The 18,571-nt window shown below is 31.1% G+C and overlaps 1 protein-coding gene across 2 annotated transcripts; it reads left to right on the top strand.

Moving 5' to 3' along the window:
• Positions 1–1,270: 1,270 nt before the first annotated feature.
• LOC105196587 (solute carrier family 35 member C2) lies at positions 1,271–18,529 on the top strand. 2 transcript variants are annotated; one of them, XM_026139169.2, is made up of 8 exons: positions 1,271–1,549; positions 1,616–1,757; positions 5,290–5,503; positions 7,663–7,874; positions 13,257–13,329; positions 13,426–13,678; positions 13,993–14,168; positions 17,017–18,529. In XM_026139169.2, exons 3-8 carry the CDS (start codon positions 5,294–5,296, stop codon positions 17,365–17,367), a joined length of 1,275 nt encoding a protein of 424 aa, XP_025994954.1. In that variant the 5' UTR covers positions 1,271–1,549; positions 1,616–1,757; positions 5,290–5,293; the 3' UTR covers positions 17,368–18,529. The 2 variants fall into 2 exon arrangements, with proteins under 2 accessions (XP_025994954.1, XP_025994953.1); XM_026139168.2 differs by having other exon boundaries at positions 1,272–1,549; positions 5,273–5,503.
• The last annotated feature ends 42 nt before the right edge of the window (positions 18,530–18,571 follow it).

Genomic DNA, 18,571 nt, shown 5'->3' with positions numbered 1-18,571 from the left:
TAATTATAGCTGTAACAAATACTTAAAATGTTAATTTTTAATATTTGTTACAGTTACAATTTATTTAACTATATCTAAGCATCGCAGCTCATCGTGTTGTAATGACAAATTTATAAACTTAATTAGATTAAAACCGATCAAATACGGAAAATGTGCGAATATTTTTTTAAAAAATCTATTTGAAAAATATTTGCGAGTATACTTATCTTACATTTCCTCCAAGGTACCCAAATTTTATTTGCGACACCTTGTATACCAACGTTTGATATTTCGCGCTAACCTCCACAACTACAGTCGTTCTCATCTCTCGTTATAGTTGCGCGTTCAGAAATGCATCCAAAAAAAAGTGTCGCAACTATAATGAAAACGACTGTACACAGCGTTTCTTACGCAGGAAATTGCATTCGACGTAACGATAATAACGTAAAAAGCGTAAAGTAACTAGGAGGAAGCTGATGTTTCAGTAAAACGATATCATTGGTCGGCGCAAGTTACGCTTGGGAGGGTTCCGATAGCGCACATCCCGATAGCCCACCAAAAAATCATCTTGACTTATCTAACCCAGCCTACGGAAAATCTCTAGGCATCTACCATTAGGCCTGTTCGTGTTGCTGCCCTTTTTGAATTAATTTCTTTGTCGTCTCTCTCTTTCTTAGGATCGAATATATATTTATCTCATCTCGAGTGCAAAAATTTTTGGGGATTTCAAGCAACTCGAACAAACCTATTGTGAGTGGTTTGTGTGTTATCGGAATGTGCGCTATCGGAACCCGCCAGTTATGGCTCTGGCAGACCAGCGCGATTTGCGACACGCGACGCGCGATTATCCAATAGGCGTACGTCTTTTTAAAAAATTGTAAACGCCTATTGGATAATCGCGCGTCGCGTGTCGCAAATCGCGCGTCGCGTGTCGCAAATCGCGCTGGTCTGCCAGAGCCATTACGCTTACGCAAGTTACGCCCCATGTGACGGCACACTAATAATACCAACAAGTAGAATTTTGGAACGCACCCATAGTAGAAGGTGGCACCCCTGCAGTCGCATTGAATTTCGGAACGCAGCCTTTATTTGCAATAAGTTTTATAGCGTTTTTCATTGGGAAAACTAGTGCGCACTGAGTGTGCACTCGCCGCTGGCAATTGGACGTTTCGGTTTGCGCGATGACGGTGCCAACGGAAACGCCCAATTACCTGTAGCAAGTGCACATTCAGTGCGCACTAGTTTTCCCAATGAAAAACGCTATTAATTATAAGAGAGAGAGAGAGAGAGAGAGAGAAAATGAGCAAGCGAATGGGAGAGAGGAAAAGAGAAAAAGAGCGAGAAAGAAAATGAGTGTAACATATTACTTTCTTTATCGTTGATAGGCTGACAGATAAATTTTTTTTATTTACGTGAACAACTGCAGCGGAAAAGACACAAAAGCCGGACATTTGTTGAGAGTATATTTATTCAAGTGATAGTATTTGATAAAGTGTTGTGTTTGTTCTGTAATCTTAGGTTATATTCGCGTACAACATAGCACTTCACATTATCTTATGTTGAAATCAAGGTAAGCGATCAAATACTCCAATGATTGTTGATGAACCTTTCAATCCTTTAATCCTTGCTTTTTCAGGAGAGCGAAAGTGATAATAATGATGATGTCGTGAGTGGCGTATGGATACTTTTCGTTCCTGGGCGATTGACGTATTCAATAATTCTCAGAACAGAATGGTTCGCTAATAATTTCTCTATGCTCGAGATTTTATAACAGAGCGGTACGTTTCTCAAATTCTCATTCCAAATTTTATAATTTTTTTCTTTTACAATTTCCATATTTTACAAAAACTGTTTAATATGTCAAGAAAATGCCTGGAACAAACAAATCTTGATTTAAAGAAATTATCTGTGAAAATTCTTGAAAACGGTGAATAAGTTTTAAAAATGTTTTTTAAAATTATAACAAACCTGATTTTTCTTTACAAACTTAATGATTCTTTAAATAATACTAGAAAAATTTGACATCTTAAAAACTTATAATTTGTTTATGCTCATTTTATAGATATAGAGGATATAGGTATAATTTACACTGGTCGTTTAATAAGCATACCAAGTGCAATATTCATAATAAATTTAATTCAGTGACGTAAATGATGAGTAGTTTGATACGATACATATCAAATACAGATGTAGCAAATCATAATAGTATGCATTTTCAACACACATGTAACACTATAAACATTTGCTTAGTACGCATTCCAAACTGCTCAATGTAAATTAGGGTATTGAGGGGAATGGGATTAATCAGGTATACTAAAAAATTTTTAAGCCAATATATGTGAATGGGTGTGGGCCTCCATTAAAGACAAAAAACACAACTTTGATTATATTACATTGGAATTGTAATCTAGTCATAACACTTGCAATTGGTAGACCAGATTTGGTCTTAGAAATATTTTAGTGAACTATTATGTCATCAAACTAGGAATACATTGAATTTATTAATTGATTTTAAATCAAATTATTTGAATTTTCTATAATATTTATTCTAAATAAAATTTGCATTTTTGACTATTAATTGTTTGTTTTTATTTAATCCTAAAAAATATATAATAAAAAAACTTAGAATTTTATTAAACAATCGACAAAAATAGGAAGTTCCAATTTGAAACATATTTCTATTTTTCACAATAGTTTAAGAGATACGTCAAAATCTACAGCAAAAATGAAGAGAATTTAATTCTCTTTCTAACAATATCTTTATTTTAACACATTTTATAAGAGAGCAAATATTGTAAGTCCAATTTATCCTACTCTTTCTTACCCATACAACATAGAACATTGGAAAAACATTGCTGAGATTAAGCAACGTTAAGATGTAAATATTGTTTCTACATTGAATTTTTATATGTTCATTTTTCTTGATTAACTATTAATGTTGTTATAATGTTAAAATAACATTGAATAAATTATTATTTTTTGAAATTTGAAAAATGTGTATATATATACACACACACACACACACACACACACACACACACACACACACTCACATATGTTATTAAATAAAACATAATTTTTATATATTAATATGTATAGTTTTTCAGATGGTACATTGTCATTATTTTGACATCAATTGTTAGTTATTTTAGATTATTGTATTACTTATTTAAAATGTAATAATAAAAACTATAATAAAATATATATGTTTTAATAAAAACACTATACATTTTTTATTTGTTAATAAAATTAATACTAATTACATGAAAATAATAGATTTTTAATTTAGGGAAATTTAAAAAGTAATTAGTTGTGTATTGTTACAAAAATTTTTATAAAATAAATGTATAAAACGTATTATTAAATCGAAAAATTATTATCGAAAAAACCTAAATTTACAAAATAATTTTGATTCCGGTTAAGTAAATCCTGGTAAAGGTTGATTAAGTTTAAAATTTATTCTATTAACTTTATAAAGTATTATATTTTATATATCTATATATTTACATTTTAGAAAGATAGAAAAACTAGTTTTAAATAATAAGAATCAATATATTGTTCTTTAAATTTTCCATACCATTTTTTAACAATTTTTAAACTAATTTTTTTATTCAATTTTCTTAAACAATATAACGTACATGTGTGTATATATATATATATATATATATATATATATATATGTATATATATGTATATATAAATTTACATGTAATATTAAATATATACAAAAGTTTTAATCTTTTAACTTAAATTTTTATTTGTTTATCACATGACACATTGATTATAAATAAATCTGAAAAATATTTTCTTTCATTTTCTATAATATTCTGCCATCTTTCGGGCAACAATCGGATTCTTTCTTGAAAGAAAGATATCGGTTTAGAAATAATGAATTCATTAAATCATATTTCTGCCACATCTCGAATACGTTGTCTTGCTGGTATAGATGAAAATCTGTTTAAATGCGACGGAATAGATCATAATCCGTCAAGTCAAGAAAGTATGCAGAAGTATTTTCCAGCTCAAGTTAATGATAGTTTGTTGAGTGATCTAAACAACATGTGGCTTAGCGTTATCATGCAGCAAAACAACTTTTTAACTCCCTTGCCAATGAATGGCCTTTCCTTTTCAATTTTGCCAAATTATTCAACTGATGACTGTAGCGTGAACTGTTTCACCCGGCTGACGGAGTAAATTACACCTCGTAATAAATTACACCTTTTGCATCCTAGTAAATACATTAAGAAACCTTTTTATTGTGAATATTAGATTTTGCCATTAACATAGAAGGCCGAGGTCCACCCTCGAATGTCTGCGTTTAGAATTATATAATTCATTTTTTATCGCCAGTAATAATTTTCCACAAAAATCTTTTTTTGTACTGCCTGGAAAGCACGTACTCAATCAGCAGATAATGCTATTTTGCGACAATTCATGCAATACCCGTTTTTCCATTTTATGCAGTCGTGGGTCACCTTGAAACTGTGTCTTAGTCAACTCCGAGTTCTACTTGCATTTGGGATAGGTTTCAACAGCTCTTCCAAATTGTAAGCCTCAAGCTTTCGTGGCGTTTCAAAACACTGACGATTACTTATGTCAAGATCATCGTCTTTAAAGCGACAAAACCGATATTTGTATATATTGGGATATTTTTTCCCAAGAACAGAGCAAATGGGTTCATATGCTTTAGCAGCATTTTTCCTTTGTTGGAATTCATATTAAATGCAATGTCGAATATACAGTTTTTCACTCGTATTAACTGTTACTTTTAACGTTATGTGCATCATCTAATCATAATAAACAGCGTTTTAGAAAGTTTAATACCAAGCTTACAAAAATAGTTAGAAAATATTTTAATTAAAAATAATTATTTTATGAAGGGTTGAAAAAAGGATTAAAACTCATGTATATACCTAATACATTAAATAAATGTTGAATCAATATTAAAGAACATTCTTAAATATTGAATTGCAATATTTACAAGGCATACACCAAGCAATAATTGTTAACATTTGTTTCTACAATGTCTTTTTAATACTGAATCTACGTTTGAACATTGGTTCGACATTTGTGTGCTGTATGAGATATTTGTTTCTTACTCTTAATTAAAACATTTAAGAAATATAGAAATCAGAATGTTTTTTTCTATTGTTGACTCTCTATTATTCTCTATTGTTGACGATAGTATAAAAAAATGCGAGATAAATCCTGATTTTTAAAAATTGTTTTACTTTCTTGCGCCCCTGTTTTTCTTTATTGTAAGTTTACATCGCCAATATATATTCTTTTTCAGAAAATCTTTTATTTTAGGAATATGACACGCTCCCATGTAAAGTATCAAATTGCTAGAAATGATGTTGATACATCCGAATACTTGCCACAAAATGTTCCAGATTTCCAAAATGTAACGAAGCCAGAATCTACATTTTGGAGAAAAGCATTCCATGTGTTTTTATTGATCTCTGCTTACTTTATTTTGTCAATAGGCCTTACATTTTATAATCCATGGCTTTATAATACATATGTGAGTAGTTATATTGATAATCTACAAAATAACTCTTACTTTATATATTATTCCAGTTATTACAAGGAAACTGACAGAAGTATCCGTGTTCGATTTTAATGAGTATTTAATATGCTGTAGAACAGATCAAAATAAGAAACACGTATTTTTTTATATGTGCTTGTTTTCACTTTTAGAAAATGAAACACTTCTTTGAAGAAAATTGGTTTTTTTCTTTTGAAGCATGTATCGTCGAAACTATAAGATACAGAAAAAAATATTTTGAATGAAATGTGATTGCATGTGGCATAATTTTTATTTATAGTAAAAATGTAAATTTTATTTAAGTTATAAAGGGATGGGGATAGTTTGAAAAATATATATTTTTTTTAAATCTAAGTGTACAGTTATAAAAGTATATAAAAACCAATAAGTTTTATCTAACAAAAGAAACCCTTAACTCGGAAATTTAAAAAATTATGAAACTTTTGACAGTATACAGAGGATATCCTGACACGTAATAAACAATTGTTTTGCTGCTTGAATTTATCTTAAATTAATTTTTGATTGTTAACCCATTATTTGTTTTTATTTAATTATTATTCACCAATAAAAGGAAATAGAAAAAAATTTTAGAGAGAAAAATTATTTCTTTTAATAAAATTTATCGATTAGAGAATTTATAAATTGTTTATAAAGTTATAAAAAGTTTATAAATAAAAGCAGGAACAATATATTCTCAATATATTATTTCTGGGCAAAAAATCCACTCTTTTTGCCAATGTTCTTGGTTATCATATTACATAGTGTTATATACAAGGTGATTATTAATGAATGTCCCAACTTTTTATCATAGGACCATGATTTACCGACGGATACGTATTTCTAACATATATTAGAAATTACAAATGCGTGCTCGTATGGTAAAAAGTGGGGACATTTATTAATAATCATCCTGTATATGAGAGTTATTACTATTTGTGTACTTTTTTCGCTGATATACGTTTTATTATCAATAACTGGTTAATTGTGAAATTGGAAAAATTTTGATGCCAGTGCTACATCTTGAAAATTCTAGAAATGATCGTTTTTTTTACCTCTCTAATACATTTTTCTCAAAATTATGTCGTGATAGCCAACTTTGGCCTCCGAATTCATTTTCAGTGACAAAAAATCCAACGGAAAATACTTTGTTTATTCAGGTCTTATAAAAGTGTTGAACTTTGTTATTGTGCATGAAATAACCTAGTAAATTTGGTAAACCTAGTAAATAAACCCTAATGATCTTAGGGTTTTTAACTAAATTTAAAGTTAAAATTACTATTACTTAATTTACATTAGTGCATTCAAGATACAATGCCAAAAAAATGTAACTTTCAAAACAAAAGAACTTTCAGAGTAAGCTAATGAAATCAGCATCAACATGTTACAAGCTGAACGCGCAGGCTCTGACATGCTCGGGGTTGATTCAACTTTTTTTTGGTTCTCTCCAGTTAAAAAAATGATTTTCATGAAAAATTTATAATTAAATATTGTAATTTTATAAATTTATTTTTATTTATTTTTAGATATTGCCTTATTTAACAGTTACTTACATACAGAAAATGTGATGTCCTATGACAAAACGGAGGTCATTTTTGGATTCAGCCTAAAACATAAAAATTACGTGGAAAACAACTTTTGAAAACATTTTTTTGCAGATCTGTGTAATAAAATAAAAAGTAAAAAATAAGCTAATCTTTAAAAATTAATTTTATCCCTTTAAAGTGAATTTGGGCGACAAAAAAATTGTTTGCTATAAGCCTCGATATCTTTCATATGCTGCCAAAGTTTTATAATTTTTTAAATTTCTAAGCTGGAAGCTTTTTTTTGCAAGACATTTTTTTATATTACCGTTTCATTGAAAATTGTTTGATATTAGATATAAGCGTTATCTTTAAGTTTGTTTTACTTAAATCTCAAATTAGGCATATATTTAAAAAATACGTTCTTGTGTTTAACAATATATTTTAAGGAAAATCAAATCAGTTTCAGACAGATGTGATAGGTCCCTTGTAAAATTGACGTATAGACAATTTGTCTCTTAAGATGTAAAAAGCAAATTTAATTATTCCAATTTACCCTGTGGATGTAAATGTAAATTATATAAATTTATTAACTTACTCTTACTATATTTTTAGGGATTTAATTTTCCACTTGGAGTAGTGGTTTGTCATTTAGTCATAAAGTTTGCACTATCTGCGTTAATAAGATGCATTAGAAGATGTTACAATGATAAACGGATAAATCTTCCATGGCAGAATATAATTTATTCAATAATGGTACCTGGTATAGCTAGCGGTGTTGATATTGGTTTATCAAATTGGGCCCTTTCATTAATTTCGATATCTTTGTAAGTATACACGTATAGAATAATCAAAAATAAAGAAACAATATTTTTTTAGTTTGGAATAAAACAATTCGAAAACTGGATAAAGGAATCAGTACTTTTTAAGAAAAAAAATTTTTTACGAATATAATGAAAGAAAGATATAGAAAATATTTTTTTAATATATATATATATATATATACAAAGTGTTCCAGTATAAGTGGCCACCCCCCTTTACCTCGTAAACTAACAGAGATAAATAAATATAATATTAAATTAAATGGTTTGAACTAAATTTTATTGTGAGCACAGTGGTTACTTAAAGAAATTATTTATGTTAAAGAACGAAGAGACATGCACAACTTTTGCATGGTAAAGGGAATATTTTTATATAATAAAAGTTGTAGCGTTTTTTTTAATGAATACAATGATGTATGATTTATCAAAATTATTTTATAAATTATAAAAGTTATGTCGGTTTAAAGTTTTGCGGGCGATTAATACCATTTCAGTTTTGCCCTTGCGGTGTGGCTAATTTTGGTGTAATAATTTTATAAATCTGTAGATTTTCGTATTCTTATTACTTACATTTTACGTACATCGAATATTATAATCAGATGTCAACATGTTACACGTCAATCGCCAAAGCGGGAGTCGGAAGTTAGCCACACCGCAGGGGCGAAATTGAAATGGTATTAGTCGCCCGCGAAACTTTAAACCGACATAACTTCTATAATTTGTAAAATAATTTTGATAAATCATACATCATTGCATTCGTTAAAAAAAAACCCTACAACTTTTATCATATAAAAATATTCACTTTACCATGCAAAAGTTGTGCATGTCTCTTCGTTCTTTAACATAGATAATTTCTTTAAGTAATCACTGTGCTCACAATAAAATTTAGTTCAAACCATTTAATTTAATATTATATTTATTAAGTCTATCTCTGAGAGTTTACGAGATAAAGGGGGATAGCCACTTATACTGGGACACCCTGTGTATGTGTGTGTGTGTGTGTGTGTGTGTGTGTATATATATATATATATATATAGATATATATATATATATATATATATATATATATATATATATATATATATATATATAACGAGGTGTGATCAAAAAGTAAGGTGACTTTTTGAATTTCGCGCGCTCTGTACACTCTAATTTCAAAATTTTTTTTTGTGTTGGTACAGTCGTCACGATCATATGTTCACAGTTTTGACTATATAGCATGTGTTGTTTTTATGTGAGAGGCATAAAGGTTAGACTCGTGCGTGCTCGGCGATTTTTTGCTGTTGAAAATAATGGAGCAGAGAGTTTCTATTAATTTTTGTGTAAAAAATGGTATTAAGTGTTCAAAAACTCTTGAAATGTTGACAGTGACGTACGGTGAGTCAACTTTGAGCAAAAAAAAATGTTTATAAATGGTATAAGTTATTCCAAGAGGACCGAGAAAATGTTAACGATGAACCTCGCTCTGGACGCCCCAGCACGTCAAAAACCGACGAAAATGTTCAGGAAGTGAAAGAAATTGTGTTGAAAAATCGTCGAATCACGATTAGAGAAATAGCTGATGATCTTAACATATCGTTTGGCTCATGCCAATCAATTTTAACGGATGTTTTGGGTATGACACGTGTGTCAGCGAAATTCGTTCCAAAACTGCTTAATTTTGATCAGAAGCAGCGTCGCATGAACATCGCCCAAGACATGTTGAACGACGTCAATGATGATCCTGATCTGCTCAAAAGGGTTATAACTGGTGACATGGGTATATGGTTATGACGTCGAAACCAAAGCCCAATCATCCCAGTGGAAGAGTCCAGGAGAGCCAAGACCGAAAAAGGCACGCCAAGTTCGTTCGAATGTGAAGGTTTTGCTCACAGTTTTCTTTGATTACCATGGCGTTGTGCATCAAGAATTCCTACCACAAGGTCGTACGGTAAATAAGGAGTATTACCTTGAGGTTATGCGGCATTTGCGTGAATCAATAAGAAAAAAACGTTCGGAAGTGTGGAAAGAAAATTCATGGATTCTGTACCATGATAATGCACCTGTGCATACGTCGTTACTAGTGAGTACTTTTTTGGCCAAAAACAATACTATCATCATGCCTCAGCCACCGTATTCACCAGACTTGGCCCTTTGCGACTTTTTCCTCTTCCCAAAATTGAAATGGCCTATGAAAGGACGAAGATTTGCGACAATTGAGTAGATTAAGGCTGCATCGCTGGAGGAGCTCAAGGCAATACTCAAAAGTGCATTTCAGAAATGTTTTGACGACTGGAAAAAGCGCTGGCACAAATGCATTGTATCAGAGGGGGATTATTTTAAAGGGGATAACATAATTTTGGATGAATAAATGAATATTTTTTTATAAAAATGAAAAGTCACCTTACTTTTTGATCACACCTCGTATATATATATATATATATATATATATATATATATATATATATATATATATATAAATATTTTCCATATTTTCTTTCATTATATTTGTAAAAAATTTACACACACACACACACACGTTTTTATTTGACGGCCTCTTATATAATTTTAAATCAGGGCTGACACGTCCTTGCGGTACCTAATGATGGTACCTAATGATTTAACAACTCCTTTAAAAAATATGTTACTGCTGGAACTTTGCTTAAATGATTGTAAAGGGAAATATTCTGTTTGAACTGCGATAAATAATCAGCACCACACTTTTTCCGAATGCCATGCTGTTTAAAAGTATAAAAAAGTAATAGTTTACATTTCTTTTTGAAATAACGATGAGATTCGAATAATTTTAACAAGAACTGTTACTTAAAGTGATAATATTTACTATGTTCCTGTACATACTGAAATTTTAAAGGGAGAAGTATTATAATACATTCGCAAAGTTAGTACATTAGTCAATCTTTGATTTTTTCCTATGAAAAACGCTATATTATGAAAAGCAAAATCTTAATAATCGTAATCGTGTTGACGCGTGACATGATGCGATGACATAAGGGAGTGACGGTAGCGGCATATTATCTTTTCTCTCGTCGTGCGCTTGCCACTCATTGCCGAACTCCGGGCCACCAGTGTCAACACGGTGAGCCGTCCTACAGCTCATGCGGGCGAGTGCTTTTTCTCCACGCGCTTTTATTTATACAACTTTAATATCTTGTAACTCGTAATATTTAATAATTCAAAGATTATTGCGAATATCGTTTTAAAACATTTTGGTTTATCTCGGTCCCTTCTAACTCTTCACGAGAACTGTTCCGTGTAATTTGGGGCACTCTGTATATCCGAGTAAAAACTGTTTTTTGCTGATTATTTTACTCAAAGTTTCAAAGTATTTCTGGATGAGGTTCCGAAAAGCGGAACTCTCCGATTTGGCTGTAAATTGGTATACTACTGTATTTTGGTGCGCTGAGTACGAATATCATAATAAAAGTCACCGACAAGGTCATCTTCAAGGTAAAAAATTAAAAAAGAACTTGAAAAATATCGGTTTTTTAATATTATTTTGATAAATATTAATTTAATCAAAAAATGTTTCAAATAAAAGTTATAACTCTTGAAATAATACATTATTTATGTATTGTACATTTTTTTTTGCATAGAACCAATTTTAGAAAAAAACGAGATAATATGAAAAATACTCGCTTCACATGAAACTTCAATACTTTAGTCGTTATAATAGAAAAACTGTTTTAAAATGAGTTTTCTTTTACGTCCACTACTGTTTTATGTAAAAAGTACACGTTTGGGCGGGGGAGGGGGAGGCTCCCCCGCCCAAACGTGTACTTTGCCTCTCCCTCACACTCCTCCGACTTATCTAACCTAACCTAACCTTTTTTTTTTATAGTTGAGAAACGCCTTTATGGGTCCCCGGTCCTGTGGGGACAGGAACGCGGGGTATGTGAGACTCGCCGTCCTAGCTAGTAGCCGGTATACTCACTAAAATCCAACTTTTTCCGGCGACTGGGCTCGGGACGGATCACGGGATCGAACTAAGCATGCACCGCAATCCGTCCTAGCCCAAACGGGTCCCCGTTCGAGAACAGGAACCCCCCCCCGGAGTTAGCGGCCGGAACTCGACCGAAATCGAGCCCCAGCCGCCCGAACCGGGATGTCGGGTGTGCGTCGAACCCCCGTGGAAGAGGGCCCTAGGTACGTACACCCGCATCCCAAGCCCCAAGACGGGTCAGCCGGGCAACTACCCCGCCGCTGATTCCGCCCGAGGCGTACCTCCTCAACAGTGGAGAGGGTAGGGCCTTCTGTCTGGTCTAGCCGGCGCTGTGAGGCTCCCCCCAACCCCACTGTTCTTTCTCGGCTCGGCTCAAACCCTCAGATGAGGGGAGCAAAGAGCCGCGCTGGCGGACTTTTCCAGCAACGACAGTATGTCGTCGCCGGGACGCCGGCAAACTCAAGAGGGCAGGGAGAGGGCGGCGGAGCCCACCCTCTTCCTACCCTGTCCTGCCCGCTGAAGGGGCGGAGAGGGAGGAGGACCTACTGATGTTGCTGCAGGTATACCCTCCTCCGTCTACCCCCCCCCCCTTCATCTCCTCTTCGGCGGAGCCAAGGGGTCGTTCTCTCTCTGTCTCTCCGCCTCCTCCTTCTGCCTCATGACAGTGAAGCAGAAGGAGGTCACCGCGTTCCAGCCCTCGGGCCCGTCTTCCTCACTATGGCAGGGAGGGAGAGGTCCACCTCTACCCTGTCGGTGAAGACACGGCGCTCATTTGCTCACGCTGGGCACCGCTCAAGTGTGTGCTGCGCCGTGTCTCTCTCCTCCGGGAACCTAACCTAACCTAACCCAATTCAACCTTGCTTTGCGCGGAAACAATGTCTTTTTACTGTTATTTTTTTACAAAATACACACACACACACACACACACACACACACACACACACGCGCGCGCGCGCGCGCGCGCGCATGCATACACCCCCGTATATGTGTAAGTATATGTATGTTATTATACTTGCATAGACCCTACGACTTGTCAATTTTGCAGTATTTTTCTTTTTTTATGCTTTTATTTCATTTTTTGATGATTACGCGTGTATCGTTGCGATTACGAAAATTATTCATAAAAGCTTTTTTGTAGACAATTTTAAGGGCTTTATTTTTTTATTGGACACTTTCTAGGAAATCAATATTTACGGACATATATATAAAAGAATAAAAAAAAATCTGTTTTTTACCTTGATTTTTTACCTTGAAGATGACCTTGTCGGTGACTTTCATTACGATATTCGTAATTAACGTACCAAAATACAGTAGTATACCAATTTACAGCCAAATCAGAGGGTTCCGTTTTTTAGAACTACACTCGTATTTCTCTCTTTTTCGCTCATTTTTATTTTTCTTTAAAATCTAAAAGGTTTATTATAAAATTGTATGGCTTTTTTTTCTAGAGTCACTATGACCAAATCAACCACTATTATATTTATTCTTGGATTTTCTCTTCTATTCAAATTAGAGAAAAAGGTAAGGTTGAGATTTTCAATGAAGAACTAATATTTATTAAGTAGATGCTTCTTAAACCATTTTTATTAGATAAATAATAATTACTATTTATTCTAGTCATGGTCTTTAGTAGGAATAGTAGTAATGATAGCAGGAGGACTGGCGATGTTCACTTATAAATCTACCCAATTCGTCATTCTTGGATTTATATTGTGTCTTGTAGCGTCATTTGCGAGTGGTATTCGATGGACTATGACACAACTCATTATGCAAAGATCCAAACTTGGTCTTCACGATCCGATAGACATGATGTATTACATGCAGCCTTGGATGCTATTACCCGCGATATCAGTGACTTTATGGTTTGAAGGTAATTTTGCATTTTTACAACAGAATTTTAATAGAATTTTATAATTATTTAGACCTCATAATTAAACTCAATGAAAATCTTAAACATTTTATGGTTTAATAATGCCAGGGTGTTTACTCCCGTAAAAAATTAGAAAAACTTAAACTTTCAAAACTTTTTAAATAAAATTATGTAAAAGAATTGGAAAACTTTTTAAATAAATTTCTGGAAAAAATTTTTTAAAAATTTTTAGATTTTTTTATAGAATTTAAGTAAACACTCTAATATGTCTTATTATATATTATTCTCAATATTTAAACTATATTAAATTTTAGGTGGAAGAATATACGACGGTATTAGAATTACCGATTGGGACAATATCGGTAGCGTGTTTTTGACTGCGAGTGCTGTAGTAGCAGGTGCCATTTTAGCATTTAGTATGGAAGTGATGGAATTCTTAGTTGTTACTTATACCTCTAGTCTGACATTGTCGATCTCAGGAATATTTAAGGTAAACTAATATTAATCCATTTGCCTATTATTTTTCCTCATATTGCATTACATATTCACATTTATGTTTTATCTCTATTACTCTTTAGTTGTATAACTAACATCTACATATAAACGTCATGAAATTAATCACCATTTTCTTTTATAAATATCATTAAAATTTATAATAATTTGTAGGGATTTTTAGGGACCAAAGATTTTAAACTAATCAAAATTTCTTCATTCCTCCTGATAATTATCTTCCAGCTAAAAATATTCAATTAACATTAATTTTTTATATAAAATTTACTAGAATTTTATTAGGAATTCCCATATTTTCTGAGAAATATCGCACAGAAAGTTGTCATCTAGAGATGAAGAAATTGGGCATTAAACTCTTTTACTTAACTTTTACTATCCTTTTTCTATCCAATTAGCAAACTGTTTTTAAATTGAAATAAGATAGTACTTTGTATAAATACAATTCAAATGAAAGGTTATAGACAATCGTAGCAAGAGCTTAATTCTGAAATAAGTGTTTCAATGATTGAACTATGTCCGCATGGAATGTAAAAAGATTCAAATTCAAATCCTGGTTGAGATAATATTCTTCGTAACATATTTTTTACATTTTCTGGGAAAGGATAATCTTATAGATGCTAGATGGCATCAGTATTATAAAATTGGTTGTCAATTTAATTTTGTGATGTTACTTTTTTGATTTAATTTAAGAGGATTCTAAAGTCGTCCTTTTTTACCAAAGCAAGCATAATTGTTTAACTGTTGATACAGTACGTAAAATATTCTGCCTCCGAGCTTGGTTAAAGTTTGTAAAAAATGATTATACGAAAGAAAAAAATAAACGTTATTGTCAATGCTTTTAAAGGATAATAAAACAACATATTTAATAATGTCGTTTCTTATCGGACCTTTTTAGTTAATATTTTATATGAATTAATATAAAATTTATAAAATATACATAAATTTCATATTTATGAAATAATCATGAAATATTCACGAATGAATGAATATTTCTGAAATAATCAATAAAATATTCTTAAATGAATATATTTGAAAACTTAAAATTTTGAATAAGTATATGAATGAATATTTTTTCAATGCGGCAATTGTGAATAAATAAATTTATAGTCTAATTACGCATTTTACGCATTCATCGGGCACACGAGCCTGGCCTTAGCGCTATTCTCTTTACCCTTCGTTTTGCTTATGATCACGTGCCGCTTGACTCTCGCTCGAAAAAAGAATCTGTAATTCCGACATCAAAGAAGTTCAGCCTTAGGTTTAGCATCTCTTGAAGAACTATTTAAAATCGAAGGTAACGGTACACAAAGAATTAGAAAATATATTTTAAAAAATTACACAAGGAACCTAACATTAACAGCGTTAAGATTTTGTTATGAAAGTCTATGGACTTTTTGAGCTTAAATAATATTTTTAAAGATATTGTTTTTGCTATTTAAATATATTTTTAAAAACATTTCTATTTAAAAAAGTGGTAATAATCTTTATCTTACAGTCGAACTTTAATAACTCGAATCTTAATTTTCAAATTTTTCTAAATCTTTGAGTTATAGAAGTTCTGCCTTATCGAAGTTTTTAAGTAAAAAAAAGTTAACTATGAAAATTCAAGTTAATCCTTTGAGTCGGAGGCTAACAAAAATTCATAATTTTTTTATTATAATTGCTTTTAAAAGAAAAAAAAATTTATTTTTGACAATCAATTATTTATTACATACATATAATTGTAATCATAAATCAAATACCAGGCTATTGGTAATTGGTTATTGAAAAATTCTGTAATTTTAAAATAAGAATTAATATAAATTTATTGATTCCGAAATTAAAACAATTCAAAATAAATTTGCCAATGCGAACTTACGCAGTTATTGGTGCAAGTACAATAAGATTATTAACTAATATAACTTGAATATTTTCATACAGCAAATCGTAACATGCCAAGTTATTATAGTGTCAATGTATAAGATTGAGATATATTGGTTCAAGAAGCTTAATATCATTTTGTAAATTTTGCCATTTCTTTTGTTTTTTTATATATATTATTTCAGGTATAAGCCTTTTGTTAAGTTGTAACTCCTCACTCGAAATCTCGAACCTATTCCAATCAAATTCATGGGAGAATTCTATACGATGTTCCGTAATAACTGAAGTTTATGTCGTGGCTTTCCTAATGTGATTTTAATGTTTATCTATTATATTTTTTAATAGCCTGTTTGCCCTACATACAGGGTGATTATTAATGGCGGAACAACTATTTACCATAAGAGATGATTTACCGACTGCACTTCATGTAAATTATATGCAGTGAAGTCAGTAAGTCATCTTTTATGATAAATAGTTTTTTAAAAAAGCTTATTAATATCAATCGTGCATAAATATTTTGTATGACATTTTATTGTCATTTTCGCACTTCCGGGCATTATAATTATTATTTTTCTTTTTTATATACATCAAAAAACACTGTGGAATTAGTTTTTTAGGTTTAGAGCTAATTTTTACTATTTTCATACATCCTGTTATATTTATTTATTTGTTTCCTGGTTTTTGTCTATTCCTTGCTGAAACCAAATTGTTCATGATGTGACACTATTGATAATATTACTGATGCCTTAATTTAATTAGTTCGATCTTTTACAAGACTTTAAAAGTGTTTTTGTAGAAAACTTGTTAATTACAAAAAAAAGCAAAATTATGGTAAATATAATATTAAACAATTACACATCTTTACAAACTATCAACTGTTATTAGAATAAGTCACAAGTTTCACAAATAATACGTTCTGTTTAGTGAATGTATAATTTTTACGTTTTTTATTTTGTATCTGTTTACAGGAAATATGTACATTAGCGTTGGCCTTTGTATTGAAAGGTGATCAAATGACTGGCCTTAATTTTGTAGGATTGTTAATGTGCGTTGGTGGTATAATACTTCATGTTGTCCAAAAAGTGTTACTTACCAGAAAGAAAGTAATTGATAATATGGAATTGCAATCGAAAACGCCGAGCAACAGTGCTAAACACGAAGAAGGAACTGATTCAAATATGCCGTTATTGACAGAAAAGTCAACGTCTTTAATGAATCTTCTTAATGCCGAGTTTAGCTCGGATGAGGATGGTAATTTGAAGGAAGGTGATAACTCGTCCCAGATACTGTCTGACATTTTGCAGCGCAGAGAACAGTGATACATCGTGCTTTGAGACTTGAAGAATTTTTATTAAGAAGAATGTTCCAAATAATATACATTTATAGTTTATAGCATTTTATATTTTTCCAGTGTAAATTTTACGACCAATTATCAAATTATTAATATCATAAATTTTACAACACAAATTTGTCTTATAAAATTTAATATACCAGAACAAAATTTTTAACGGTCAATAAAAACTGAGAAAAGTTGAAATGTAGAAGTGAGCAGGAAAAATCCAAAAAAGTAAAAACATCAAAGAATTTATTAAATATATTAAAACAAAATTAAATTACTATGACATCTACTATTACTATAACATCAACTTTTTTTTACTTTCTCTTTCAAAATTATTAAATAGAATTAAAAAATAAAAATCAGAAAATATTTTTTTCTGCTTTGCATACAAATTCTACAGAAGTGACATTACAGATTTTAACTTTTAACATTAAAAAGTTATAGTCTTAGATCTCTTTTAAGTCACGGTCCACTTCACGCAAATGCTACGAAGCTTTTTTGATTGATCAGTTAACAAAATTCTTTGTTCTCAATTAAATGTTTCGAGCCACTTGTAGTATCAAGTAGACTACAGCCTCAATCATCTTTTAAAATTCTAAATATTTGTTCGATCTCTTTCTCTCTCTCTCTCTCTCTCTCTCTCTCTCTCTCTCTCTCTCTCTTTCTCTCTGCGACATTCAATGCATCACGAAAAATTTAATTAATAATGTAATATGTGTTTACTGTAAAATATATTAGATGTAATATATACTTCTATATATTATCATTGCATAAAAATAAGACGAATATTGTAAAAGATCGCAAAGTACAAAAATGAAAGTGTGAAATGGATTTGTCACGCGTATTAATATTGATAGAAAAATGTCACTATGTAAATGAAGGCTTATTGATCATTATTATTAAGAAGGTTAATCGGAAAAATTCGGTGGGTGCAAAAAACATCATGGTAAATTTCGATAAATTTTTACTCTTCTGGACTTTACTTTATCTAATGTAATGGCAAAAATTGTAAATGATTAATACATAATATTAAATATATTTATATAATTTTATGCAAATAGATTTTTTTATTTTAATTAGTAAATCATACTAATTACTATAGTTTGAAGAAAAATAAATTCAATCAATATCCAGATAACACAGAAAATTCTAAGAGAATACTTTTTTAATTCCCAAATCACAAA

The sequence above is a fragment of the Solenopsis invicta genome, chromosome 9 (genome assembly GCF_016802725.1).
Source record: "Solenopsis invicta isolate M01_SB chromosome 9, UNIL_Sinv_3.0, whole genome shotgun sequence".
NCBI classification, from domain to species: Eukaryota; Metazoa; Arthropoda; class Insecta; order Hymenoptera; family Formicidae; genus Solenopsis; species Solenopsis invicta.
This window is presented reverse-complemented; position numbering and strand designations above follow the sequence as displayed.